We start from the raw sequence: 12,843 nt of genomic DNA, 5'->3' as shown, positions 1-12,843 counted from the left end.
GTGTTTTCGGTTCTGCTTTTTGAAGGTGAAGCCTTAGGTGACAAATATAGAATTCATACTTGTATGCAACCTCTTTCTCCCTCATCCCGTTTTCCAGCACCAGGGAGAAATGAAGAGCTGGGGTTGCAGAAATCCGTTTCCCAGCAGCAGCTCCGGCTCTAAGATGGATAGAGGGGGTTTGCAATGGGAGGGAGGGAGAGAGATGTTATTGCTGAAGCACAGCAAATGAGGGCTATAGAGAGGGGAGGGTTGAGGAACGGAGGGAAGGCAAAGGGAGGGGAGAAAGGGGGCATGCTCAACAGATCAGAGAACAACAATCGTCTTTCCACCACCCATGCCCAGAATACAAGGCTCCTGCCTACTGCCAACACGCAGGGAGGAAGAGAGAGAGGGGAGGGAGGTGTGACTTTCACCTGCTGGAGAATCCAGCCTGTGTCTGCTCTGCTCTCTGCCTTCAGCTACTGAACCTGCTGTCAACCTTGCATAGACATAGAGCAAGATCACAGCACTACTGGAACAGCTGCACTCAGGGCTCTCTCTCTGCTGCTTCCTCCAACACTCCGGCACTCTCTCACTCTTAACACACACACTCACAGGCACACACACACGCAGGCACGTCCAGAACTCTACCACGCAAGCGCTCACACACACACACTCACGCAGGCACACCCCCTCTCTGTCTGTGCAGTGAGAAGCTCTGCCCGTGTCGGTGGACTGTTTCTCTCTCTGGCGGCAGCAGTACTAGCAGCAGGACTGGTCCAGTGGAGGGCAGTCAACCCGCTCTCTCCAGACTCCAGGACAGCTCATGCTCTGGACTTTGGAAGCCTTCAACAAGCCTCTCTCCCTTTCTTTCTTTCTTTCTTTTTTTCTTTCTCTTTCTCTCCTCTTTTTGCTTCTCTTTCTCTCCCCTCTCTCTCCGCCTCGACGTGACGCAGTGTTTCTGACCTTCATCCCCCTCGTGTGCACAGCGTGGGCCAGTGGGACAGCCATGGAGGACACCCTCACCTGCAGCCCTGCCACCTTCTCCCAGGTGTTCGGACGTCAGGGACAGCTCATGCAGGCTAGTGAGTAACCAAACATACACCTTTGTTAAACATGTCAGTGTTTTATCCCCCATCGGCTGCCTGGAGATCACTCCCAGATCAGGTCGATAACAAGCCTGCTCTGTCTGTCAGTTTTAACGGATCTCCTGGCTGTCACTTCAGCTGGTGCTTGGAGAGACTGTTTCAGATAGAGATGAGGCTGAGATGGGATTACTGTTGCTCTAGTCTCTCTGGAGTAAATTGGTGTTTCTATGTACTGTAGGTTGATATGAAGGGAAAATGCAGTGGTCTGCACCCAGGGGCTTTAGGTTGCAGGATGTTTTGTTTTTGTGCCCATGTGGAACTGTGCAGTTTGTGTAGTAGTCGGGTACTCATGGTTAATACCTCTGTTGCTGTGTTGAGTTGAAACAATGGCAGGGCTGAGTGAAACACTAGTACGGCTGATACATGTCAAGTGTTGGTACAGTATGTGGAGGAGGGGGTTCATTATATTAAAGCGGTGTCATCTCACAGCAGTGTTGTCACCCAAGACACTCTTCACAGTACGGACACACACCACTTTTTTATTTTCACGACCGTAAAAAATACATGTATATTGCTCCCTTGTTTGACAAGTTAAAATTGGAGCCCGACTGATATAGGATTTTTGGGTCCGATTCCAATTTTAGGGAGGCGGATTACTGAGGTATCTGCCGATATATCGTTTTTTTAGCGGAGGAATGAAAAACAGACATTTTTTACACTAATTGTGCCCCAAAGGATTAACAGATACTCTAAATGATGATTTATTGAGCTGAAATAAAAGACCCCAGAAATGTTCCATACACTCAAAGCTTATTTCTCTCAAATGTTGGGCACAATTTGTTTACATCCCTGTTAGTGAGTGTTTCACCTTTGCCAATATAATCAAATTGGCTTGCTGATTGCAGGAATGTCAACCAGAGTTGTTGCCAGGGAATTTAATGTTAATTTCTCTACCATAAGCTGCCTTAACGTCGTTTTAGAGAATTCGGCAGTACGTCTAACCAGCTACACAACCGCAGACAAAGTGTAACCTCACTAGCCCAGGACCTCCACATCTGGATTCTTCACCTGCGGGATTGTCTGAGACCAGCCACCCAGACAGCTGATGAAACTGTGGGTTTTCAAACTGAAGAATTTCTGCACAAACTGTCAGAAACCGTCTCAGGGAAGCTCATCTGCGTGCCCCCATTTCGCAAGGATCGGTACACAATTCCTGGAAGCTGAAAACACAATTCCTGGAAGCTGGCCTACATACTTAGCAGTCATGTCACCCGTTGAGCAGGCTTGGGATGCTCTGGATTGACGTGTACGACAGCATGTTCCAGTTCCCACCAATATCCAGCATCTTTGCACAGCCATTGAAGAGGAATGGGACAACATTCCACAGGCCACAATCAAGAGCCTGATCAACTCTATGCGAAGGAGATGTGTCGTGCTGTATGAGGCAAATGGTGGTCACACATATGCATATCTGTATTCCCAGTCATGTGAAATCCACAGATTAGGGCATAATACATTTATTTCAATTGACTGATGTCCTTATATGAACTAAAAAATAAATAAATAAAGTCTGTCAGTCTACACACAATACCCCACAATACCCCATAATGACAAAGCAAAAACAGGTTTTTAGATTTTTTTTTGCAAACGTATTACAAATAAAAAACAGATCTTACATAAGCATTCAGACCCTTTGCTATGAGACTCAATTGAGCTCAGGTGCATCCTGTTTCCATTGAGCATCCTTGAAATATTTCTACAACTTGATTGGAGTCCACCTGTGGTAAATTCAATTCATTGGACATGATTTGGAAAGGCACACACCTGTCTATATAAGGTCCCACAGTTGACAGTGCATGTCAGAGCAAAAACCAAGCCATGAGGTCAAAGGAATTGTCTGTAGAGCTCCGAGACAGAATTGTGTCGAGGCACAGATCTGGGGGAACGGTAAAAAAACATTTCTGCAGCATTGAAGGTCCCCAAGAACCCATTGGCCTCCATCATTCTTAAATGGAAGAAGTTTAGGACCGTCAAGGCTCTTCCTAGAGCTGGCTCTTCCCCGGCCAAACGGGGATTAGGGCCTTGGTCAGGGAGGTGACCAAGAACTCAATGGTCACTCTGACAGAGCGTGACCTCTAGAGGTCCTCTGTGGATATGGGAGAACATTCCAGAAGGACAACCATCTCTGCAGCACTCCACCAATCAGGCCTTTATGTCAGAGTGGCCAGATGGAAGCCACTTCTCAGTAAAAGGAACATCACAGCCTGCTTGGAGTTTGCCAAAAGGCACCTTAAAGGACTCTGACCATGAGAATCAAGATTCTCTGGTCTGATGAAACCAAGATTGAACTCTTTGGCCTGAATGCCAAGCATCATGTCTGGAGGAAACCAGGTACCGCTCATCACCTGGCCCTACGGTGAAGCATGGTGGTGGCAGGATGATGATGTGGCGATATTTTTTCAGCAGCAGGGACTGGGAGACTAGTCAGGATCGAGGGAAAGATACATGGAGCAATGTATAAAGAGATCCTTGATGAAAACCTGCTCCAGTGCGCTCAGGACCTCAGACTGGGGAGAATGTTCATCTTCCAACAGGACAATGACCCTTTGCACACAGCCAAGACAATGCAGGAGTGGCTTTGGGACAAGTCTCTGAATGTCCTTGAGTGGCCCACCCAGAGCCCGTACTTGAACCTGATCGAACATCTCTGGAGAGACCTGAAAATAGCACAGCAACGATGCTCCCCATCCAACCTGACAGAGCTCGAGGGGATCTGTAGAGAAGAATGGGAGAAACTCCCCAAATACAGGTGTGCCAAGCTTGTAGCGTCATACCCCAGAAGACTTGAGGCTGCAATCGCTGCCAAAGGTGCTTCAACAAAGTACTGAGTAAAAGGTTTGAATACTAAATGTGATATTTCAGTTTTTAATTTTTTGCAAACATTTCTAAAAACCTGTTTTTTCTTTGTCATTATAGGGTGTTGTGTGTAGATTGATGAGGGAAAAAACAATGTAAATTTTGGGGGGATAAGTAACGTAACAAAATGTGGGAAAAATGAAGTGGTCTGAATACTTCCCGAAGGCACTGCATGTTATTCATTACAAAATTCAGGCAAATGCTTGCCACACTGGTTTTAGTCACACATTTTAATTTAGAAAGCTAGCCAACGTTAGCTACTTATCTCATCATGAATGCAAGTGCATGGCCTGAATGATAGATCTGCACCACCTGTCTTGCTTTTTGCAGATGGCATATTTTGGGTAAACTAACTGAATAAGCCCGGGCAGTAACAGTATATTTTTTTGTATCAATGGCGTGTGTTCACTTTGGCACCAATCAATCTAGTGTTAGCACATAAGTAGTACAAATTGCCAAAAGTGTGTGGACACCTGCTTGTCGGATATCTCTTTCCAAAATCATGGGCATTAATATGGAGTTGGTCCCCCCCCATTGCTGCTATAACAGTCTCCACTCTTCTGGGAAGGCTTTCCTCTATATTTCGGAACATTGCCACAAAAGCATTAGGGAGATCCGGCACTGATGTTGGGATATTAGGCCTGGCTCGCAGTCGGTGTTCCAATTCATCTCAAAGGTGTTCTATGGGGTTGCGGTCAGGGCTCTGTGCAGGCCAGTCAAGTTCTTCCACACCGATCATGACAAACCATTTCTGTATGTACCTCGCTTTGTGCACGGGGGAATTGTCATGCTGAAACAGGAAAGGGCCTTCCCTAAACTGTTGCCACAAAGTCTGAAGCACAGAATCATCTAGAATGTCATTGTATGCTGTAGCATTAACATTTCCCTTCACTAGAACTAAGGGGCGTAGCTCGAACCATGAAAAACAACCCCAGACCATTATTCCTCCTCCACCAAACTTTACAGTTGGCACTATGCATTCGGGTAGATAACGTTTTCCTTGCATCCGCCAAACTCAGATTTGTCTGTCGGACTTCCAAATGGTGAAGTGTGATTCATCACTCCAAAGAACGCGTTTCTACTGTTCCAGAGTACAATGGCGGCGAGCTTTACACCACTCCAGCCGATGCTTGGCATTGCACATGCTGATCTTAGGTTGCTCGGCCATGGAAGCCCATTTCATTAGGCTCCCGATGAACAGTTATTGTGCTGATGTTGCTTCCAGAGGCAGTTTGGAACTCGGTAGTCAGTGTTGCAACCGAGGACAGACAATTTTTACGAGGTAAGTGCTTCAGCACTCGGCGGTCCCATTCTGTGAGCTTGTGTGGACTTTCACTTCGCAGCTGAGCCGTTGTTGGTCCTAGATGTTTCCACTTCACAATGACAGCACTTACAGTTGACCGGGGCATCTCTAGCAGGGCAGACATTTGACAAACTGACTTGTTGGAAAGGTGGCATCCTATGAAGGTGCCACATTGAAAGTCACTGAGCTCTTCAGTGAGGCTATTCTACTGCCAATGTTTGTCTATGGAGATTGTGTGGCTGAGTGCTCGATTGTATACACCTGTCAGCAACGGGTGTGGCTGAAATAGTAAAATCCACAATTTTTGGCCATGTAGTGTACCATGCTGGCTAGATAGCTAAGCTAACTGCCTTCCTGGCTAGATAGCTAAGCTAACTGCCTTCCTGGCTAGCTAGCTAGCTAATGTTAACTAAGAGGGAATGTGATGAGTTCAGAGGTGCTTGCTTGATGAAGAGTGCTTCTGATTATTTACTTATTCAAATATGTTGGCTGTGGCAAGCTACTTACGTTAACCACAATGCCTACTCTCTCACGTTGTGATTTAGGGCTGAATGATGTTCAATCAGCAGCTCGTAGAGCGCCCTCTTCAGGCAATCATTGAACATTTCAAAAAATGACCTCAAATGAGCAGGCGTATTTATTTGTTCTATGTATATAGTACCAGCGCTTGATTTGTGAAATGTAGACCGATGCAAATATTTCTGCAAAAAGCTAATATCTGCCGATATCTGTTAACCAATTTAGTTAAAATATCAGTGGTGGCTGAACCCATTCCAGCTTCTTCCAGCTGCCTGCTTGTATTTGTCTTTTAATCCTTCATGACAGAATTATATATATATATTTTTTACACAGTATTAATCTCAAGGCATTAGAGTGAGGGGGCTGAGAAACTATTTAGGACATGTATATTGCCCAAACTGAAGGCTGAATTATTTTGAGCGAAATCTATTACGTTTTCACATGCGTTGACAGGTCTCTGCAACTTTTCGATCATCTCTATGTCAACCATGTTTGGCTGATGTCTTATTCAACAATGTTCTGGGTCACCTAGCTCCTAAATACAGATGATTTCCCTTGACTTGCCTCCAGATTGAATATCTCTCTCTCTCTTTCTCTCTCTCTCTTGGGGTCTTGCAGAGAGATCTTACTCACATCCTTTGATACCTCCCTTCTGCCATAAGTACAAACTGACATACGTGCATGTTGGGTAATGAGAACGTCCTTTGCCAGATGAAACACTGCCAGAGCAGTCCGAGAGAGAGAGAGAGAGACCTGAACAGTACTTTCTCATTGAAGTTAGAGAAAGTTAACCGCATAGTTCAGAAGTATTTATTTGCACAACCGGAAGAGGGCGAGAGAGAGAGAGAAGGCCCCGGTCCTGATTCAGTAATGTGTTAATTCAACAGAGATGCGCAGTAAAAGCCATTTGATTGGGCTTCACACTATTAAAGCATAAGGGGCCGAAAGAGAGTTGTTTGTGATAATGAGAACATAATTCACTAACACATGTTCCTTGCCGGGGTGTAACGAGCTGTGGTGTGATACAGTGTAGTATATCTACTATCTGGTGATTGATTTAGTCAACTCTGCTCACTGCAGGCCGCGGAGTGATTTTGATAAGATAAACGAGCTTATCCAGCCTGGTGGGATATTGTTTGTTGTCTTTGACGAGAGTGTGTCTCTCTCTCTGTTCCTGTCCTCTCTTTGCATATAAATAATGCTCTTTGTTTGAATGTGTCTGTGGACTCATTAAGTGTGTTTGGTATTCAGTAGCGTATTACTGTCGGATGGGGTGACGGGGCCCTGATTAATATTCTGCCGCTGACTGGAGGATCGCAGGCGGCTCAAAGCCTCTTTACTAAATGTGTGCTGGGTTTTGAAGTACTGCTGATGATGAGACTCTTCTGTATCTAGGAGAGCAAAGCTAGGCCTTATCCTATCTAAATAGGATAAAGTTCTCTCTCACACACACACACACACAAATTGTTCTTTTGCACTTATGTAAATGGAGGGTTGATTGAGTCACACCGGCTATACTGTAACTTGATTTGTACTATCAAGCCCACTCTGCCTAACCAAATCTATCTAGCTAATGCAATTATATAAATCAGCTAATCTGTAAAGTTGCGGTTATTAATAAATAACATTTCAACAGGTTAGAATTCTCAGCAGCGTGTTTATCATCGCTCATCAACATTGAATGAATTGTATCAATTACAGGTTTATATTTCCATGCCGTTCTCCAGGTTTGTCTTTTCAATGCGGTTCTCTGCTCCTCAACAACACTGTAAGGGTGGCTGTAACATTGAAGTGTTATTGTGTTTACAAGGTAACGCAGAGCTCTAATTCTGACCGCATTGTTTTATGTGGGACCAGAGTTGACCCCAAAAATATTCTGTATACACATCTTACGTTTTGGGTAATGTTTAGTCCCACTTCTGCCAAAAATGCTGGTTGGGCCATCACATTTCACAAGGGCCATCACATTTCACAAGGGCCATCACATTTCACAAGGGCCATCACATTTCACAAGGGCCTATAAAGTTGGGAGATTGCCTTTTAATGCGTTAAATGCTTATCACTCAAATCAAGCCCATATCTGGGTCTGCTCTGGCTAAAAGCCCCTTTACTCTACTGTAATGTCCTATGAAGGAGTTCCAGTCACCTTTTCTGCGCCACTAGATTCCAGTGATGAGAGGACAGAGGGAGAACAAGGTTATCAGCAGATTCAAGTCTAAGGAGCCTATAACTCTTCATACTGTCTTCATCCCGTGTGTGTGTGTGTGTGTGTGTGTGTGTGTGTATGTGTGTGTGTGTGTGTGTGAGGGAGGTAGGGGGCTGGCGCACGGCCAATGTTCCAACTCTCTTTCTGTGTGCCCAGATTGACTGCTAAAACATTAGTGTCGTCTCAAATCACGGCCAGACACATTTGATATTGTTGGCAGTGTCCTTAGTTCCTAATAAAAAGCCAGTCACACTTTATTATTAGGCTTACGATGAACGGCTCAGTCACAGTGGCTTTCATATCTGTATTTAGATTAGAGGTCCTTATTGACAGTGGTCGCTGGGTGTTCCCAGTGGTTCTGCTAATCCCTCCATCAGAGTAAATACAGGCTTAATTTATACCTCTCTTTATCTCGGATCTAATCCCCCATATTGGATTTCAGCACTACATTAGTGCATCTGACTGCTGAGATGGGCAGGCCTCATGTCTCTAATGGTCGCTGTTTAAGAACGGGGTCAGTGGGACTGTGTGTGTGTACTGTCTCAGGGTAGTCAATACTGTGTATTTATCTATGTATGCATATGTGTGTCTGCATAAGTAGTGACTACAGCAAAGTGTGTAGTAGCCCCAAAAGTGTCTAATTGCTATTCTGCAGACATAGTGTGTGTCTGTGTAGTTGTGTTGTGGCTATTGTCCACGCTGTGGTCTCAGTGCTAGGAGTGTACTGCTGGGCGAGGTCTCTTCATTAGGCAGGAGGACGGTGCACTATCTAAGCTGGTTCAATAAAACACTAACTCTGGGGGAAACAGATGTCTCCCCTGGACAGGAAATCCACATGTTGGGCGTGATTGGCATGAGGCTCATCCCTAAGTGGGATCTGTGGGTCTAACCCCTGGCCCTGACCAATCATGTCGTCGTTGAGAGGGAGTAGACCGACACCTGCTGATGTCAGTAGCCCTTTATGGAGCACCGAGCCAATGACAGAATCTGACTCTAATGAATCTGACTTCAAACCACGCTTCCCAGGCTTTTGATGTGGAGAAATGCCTGAGATGCTCATCGTGTTTTCACACATTGTATTGCGGTATTGTTTCTCTCTTTCATATTGATTTACCTTTGGGCTTGCTTTAGAGCTCTCTTGCTCTCTCTCACACACACACACCACACACACACACACACAGCCCCCATTTCACACCTTCCTGCATTTTTTGAAGATAGTAGCCGGTAATTTGCTTTTCTTTTGTGATAAAATGTAAGATGGTGTCTGTGTTATCACAGAGCTTGTACTCAAGAAGAGTGGCTTGTTTAGAGACAGTTGCTTTCATGCTCCGGTGCTCAAGCTGTTTTAAGATCTGTTCAATTCTATACGGCATTAAAAAGCTCCTGACAGACGCTTAGCTTCCCATTCTGTTGCAGAATTCTTGTGGCAAGCAGCACACTGGTACACGCATGCTGTTAAACACGACCAATAGCACACAATACACCCCAGTCGAGTCCATCTAATGATAAAGGCTGATGTTGTTTTGCTGAAAATAGAAACAGCTGGAGACACTTTTTTTCATTATAAACCTGCTCACAGATTCAGCGTTAATCAAATCAAATCAAATCAAATCAAATCAAATTTATTTATATAGCCCTTCGTACATCAGCTGATATCTCAAAGTGCTGTACAGAAACCCAGCCTAAAACCCCAAACAGCAAGCAATGCAGGTGTAGAAGCACGGTGGCTAGGAAAAACTCCCTAGAAAGGCCAAAACCTAGGAAGAAACCTAGAGAGGAACCAGGCTATGTGGGGTGGCCAGTCCTCTTCTGGCTGTGCCGGGTGGAGATTATAACAGAACATGGCCAAGATGTTCAAATGTTCATAAATGACCAGCATGGTCGAATAATAATAAGGCAGAACAGTTGAAACTGGAGCAGCAGCACAGTCAGGTGGAAGTTGAAACTGGAGCAGCAGCATGGCCAGGTGGACTGGGGACAGCAAGGAGTCATCATGTCAGGTAGTCCTGGGGCATGGTCCTAGGGCTCAGGTCAGTTGAAACTGGAACAGCAGCATGGCCAGGTGGACTGGGGACAGCAAGGAGTCATCATGTCAGGTAGTCCTGGAGCTCAGGTCCTAGGGCTCAGGTCCTCCGAGAGAGAGAAAGAAAGAGAGAAGGAGAGAATTAGAGAACGCACACTTAGATTCACACAGGACACCGAATAGGACAGGAGAAGTACTCCAGATATAATAAACTGACCCCAGCCCCCTGACACATAAACTACTGCAGCATAAATACTGGAGGCTGAGACAGGAGGGGTCAGGAGACACTGTGGCCCCATCCGAGGTCACCCCCGGACAGGGCCAAACAGGAAGGATATAACCCCACCCACTTTGCCAAAGCACAGCCCCCACACCACTAGAGGGATATCTTCAACCACCAACTTACCATCCTGAGACAAGGCTGAGTATAGCCCACAAAGATCTCCGCCACGGCACAACCCAAGGGGGGCGCCAACCCAGACAGGATGACCACAACAGTGAATCAACCCACTCAGGTGACGCACCCCCTCCAGGGACGGCATGAGAGAGCCCCAGTAAGCCAGTGACCCAGCCCCTGTAATAGGGTTAGAGGCAGAGAATCCCAGTGGAAAGAGGGGAACCGGCCAGGCAGAGACAGCAAGGGCGGTTCGTTGCTCCAGAGCCTTTCCGTTCACCTTCCCACTCCTAGGCCAGACTACACTCAATCATATGACCCACTGAAGAGATGAGTCTTCAGTAAAGACTTAAAGGTTGAGACCGAGTTTGCGTCTCTGACATGGGTAGGCAGACCGTTCCATAAAAATGGAGCTCTATAGGAGAAAGCCCTGCCTCCAGCTGTTTGCTTAGAAATTCTAGGGACAATTAGGAGGCCTGCGTCTTGTGACCGTAGCGTACGTGTAGGTATGTACGGCAGGACCAAATCAGAGAGATAGGTAGGAGCAAGCCCATGTAATGCTTTGTAGGTTAGCAGTAAAACCTTGAAATCAGCCCTTGCTTTGACAGGAAGCCAGTGTAGAGAGGCTAGCACTGGAGTAATATGATCAAATTTTTTGGTTCTAGTCAGGATTCTAGCAGCCGTATTTAGCACTAACTGAAGTTTATTTAGTGCTTTATCCGGGTAGCCGGAAAATAGAGCATTGCAGTAGTCTAACCTAGAAGTGACAAAAGTTTTTCTGCATCATTTTTGGACAGAAAGTTTCTGATTTTTGCAATGTTACGTAGATGGAAAAAAGATGTCCTTGAAATGGTCTTGATATGTTCTTCAAAAGAGAGATCAGGGTCCAGAGTAACGCCGAGGTCCTTCAGTTTTATTTGAGACGACTGTACAACCATTAAGATTAATGAAAAACACCACTGAACCTTCATACAAGATAATGAAAAGTTGTGGTGCCAAGGGTTATTTTTTTAAAGAATTAACCTTCAGAAAACACAGGGTTACAATAACTTTATTTCTTTTGTATTTTACCTTTTTTCTCCCCAATTTTGTGATATCCAATTATGGTCTAGTCTCATTGCTGCAACTCCCCAATGAGCTTGGGAGAGGCGAAGTTCGAGTCATGTGTCCTCCGAAACCACGCTTCTTAACACCCGCCCGATTAACCCGGAAGCCAGGTGCACCAATGTGTCGGAGGAAACACTGTTCAAAGTCAGCCTGCAGGTGCCCGGCCCGACGCAAGGAGTCGCTAGACCGCGATGAGCCATGTAAAGCCCCCCCGGCCAAACCCTCCCCTAACCAGGACGACACTTGGCCAATTGTGCGCCGCCCTGTGAGACTCCCGGTCACGGCCGGTTGTGACACAGCCTGGGATCGAACCCGGGTCTGTAGTGACACCTCAAGCACTGCGATGCCTTAGACGGCGATCCTATATGCATAGAGGCGGTCCAATTACAACTATTCCTTTACCTTGTCTTATTGTCACAAACATGCACACTCTGCTCTGTGCACTCCCATCTGTGTGGAGCGTGCCCTGCCTGTTAAAGAGTTTGCCACTGAAGTGCTGTAAAGGCTATATATTTCACCACAACGTGAGCCCAGACTAACTACTGATGCGCTAATTAATATGGATTATCAATGTCTTGGATGTTCTATGGGCTCTGCGCTATAGAATGATGATGATGTGCTATAGGTTCTGTGCTATGGACTGTGTAGGCTACTACATGCAATAGGCTCTGTTTTCTCTTACTGGATTTAAGCGCATTGTACTCTGTGTTATGAGCTCTGCAAAAATATTTACACCCCTTGACTTTTTCCACATTTTGTTGTTTGTGTTACAGCCTGCATTCAACATACAATTAGATTTGTTTGTCACTGGTGTTAACACAATATCTCATAATCTCAAAGTGGAATTATGTTTTTTGGAATTGAAAAATGAAAAGCCGTAATGTCCTGAGTCAATAAGTATTCAACCCCTTTGTTATGGGAAGCCTAAATAAATTCAAGAGTAAAAATGTGCTTAACAAGCCACAAAATAAGTTGCATAGGCTCACTCTGTGTGCAATAATAGTGTTTAACACCATTTTTTTTATGACTACCTCATCTCAATATACACCACACATACAATTGTCTGTACAGTCCCTCAGTCGAGCAGTCAGTTTCAAACAGATTCAACCACAAAGACCAGGGAGGTTTTTCAATGCCCATGGCAACTATTGTTAGATTAAATAGTCTGAATAAATAAAAAGCAGACATGTTTAAAATTTAATAAAGCAGACATGTTTATAATTAAAAAAGCAGACATGTTTAATGGCTGTGACAGGAGAAAACTGAGGATGGATCAACATTGTAGTCACTCCACAATACTAACCTAAT

General features: G+C 45.2%; 1 protein-coding gene across 3 annotated transcripts in view; it reads left to right on the top strand.

The window, feature by feature from the left end:
* Positions 1-704: 704 nt before the first annotated feature.
* The window catches only part of LOC112254307 (kazrin), a 149,887-nt gene continuing 137,748 nt past the window's right edge, over positions 705-12,843 (top strand). For 2 of the 3 annotated variants that reach the window (XR_006083719.1, XM_024426721.2), the window contains exon 1: positions 705-1,064. Coding sequence is in view for 2 of the 3 variants with exons in the window: in XM_024426721.2 (XP_024282489.1) it covers positions 806-1,064 (259 nt within the window). In the remaining variant the exon portion in view is untranslated. The remainder of the gene's footprint in view (positions 1,065-12,843) is intronic. The other variant, XM_024426720.2, reaches the window with a different exon arrangement.

Source organism: Oncorhynchus tshawytscha, linkage group LG07 (assembly GCF_018296145.1).
Source record: "Oncorhynchus tshawytscha isolate Ot180627B linkage group LG07, Otsh_v2.0, whole genome shotgun sequence".
Lineage (NCBI taxonomy): Eukaryota > Metazoa > Chordata > Actinopteri > Salmoniformes > Salmonidae > Oncorhynchus > Oncorhynchus tshawytscha.
This window is presented reverse-complemented; position numbering and strand designations above follow the sequence as displayed.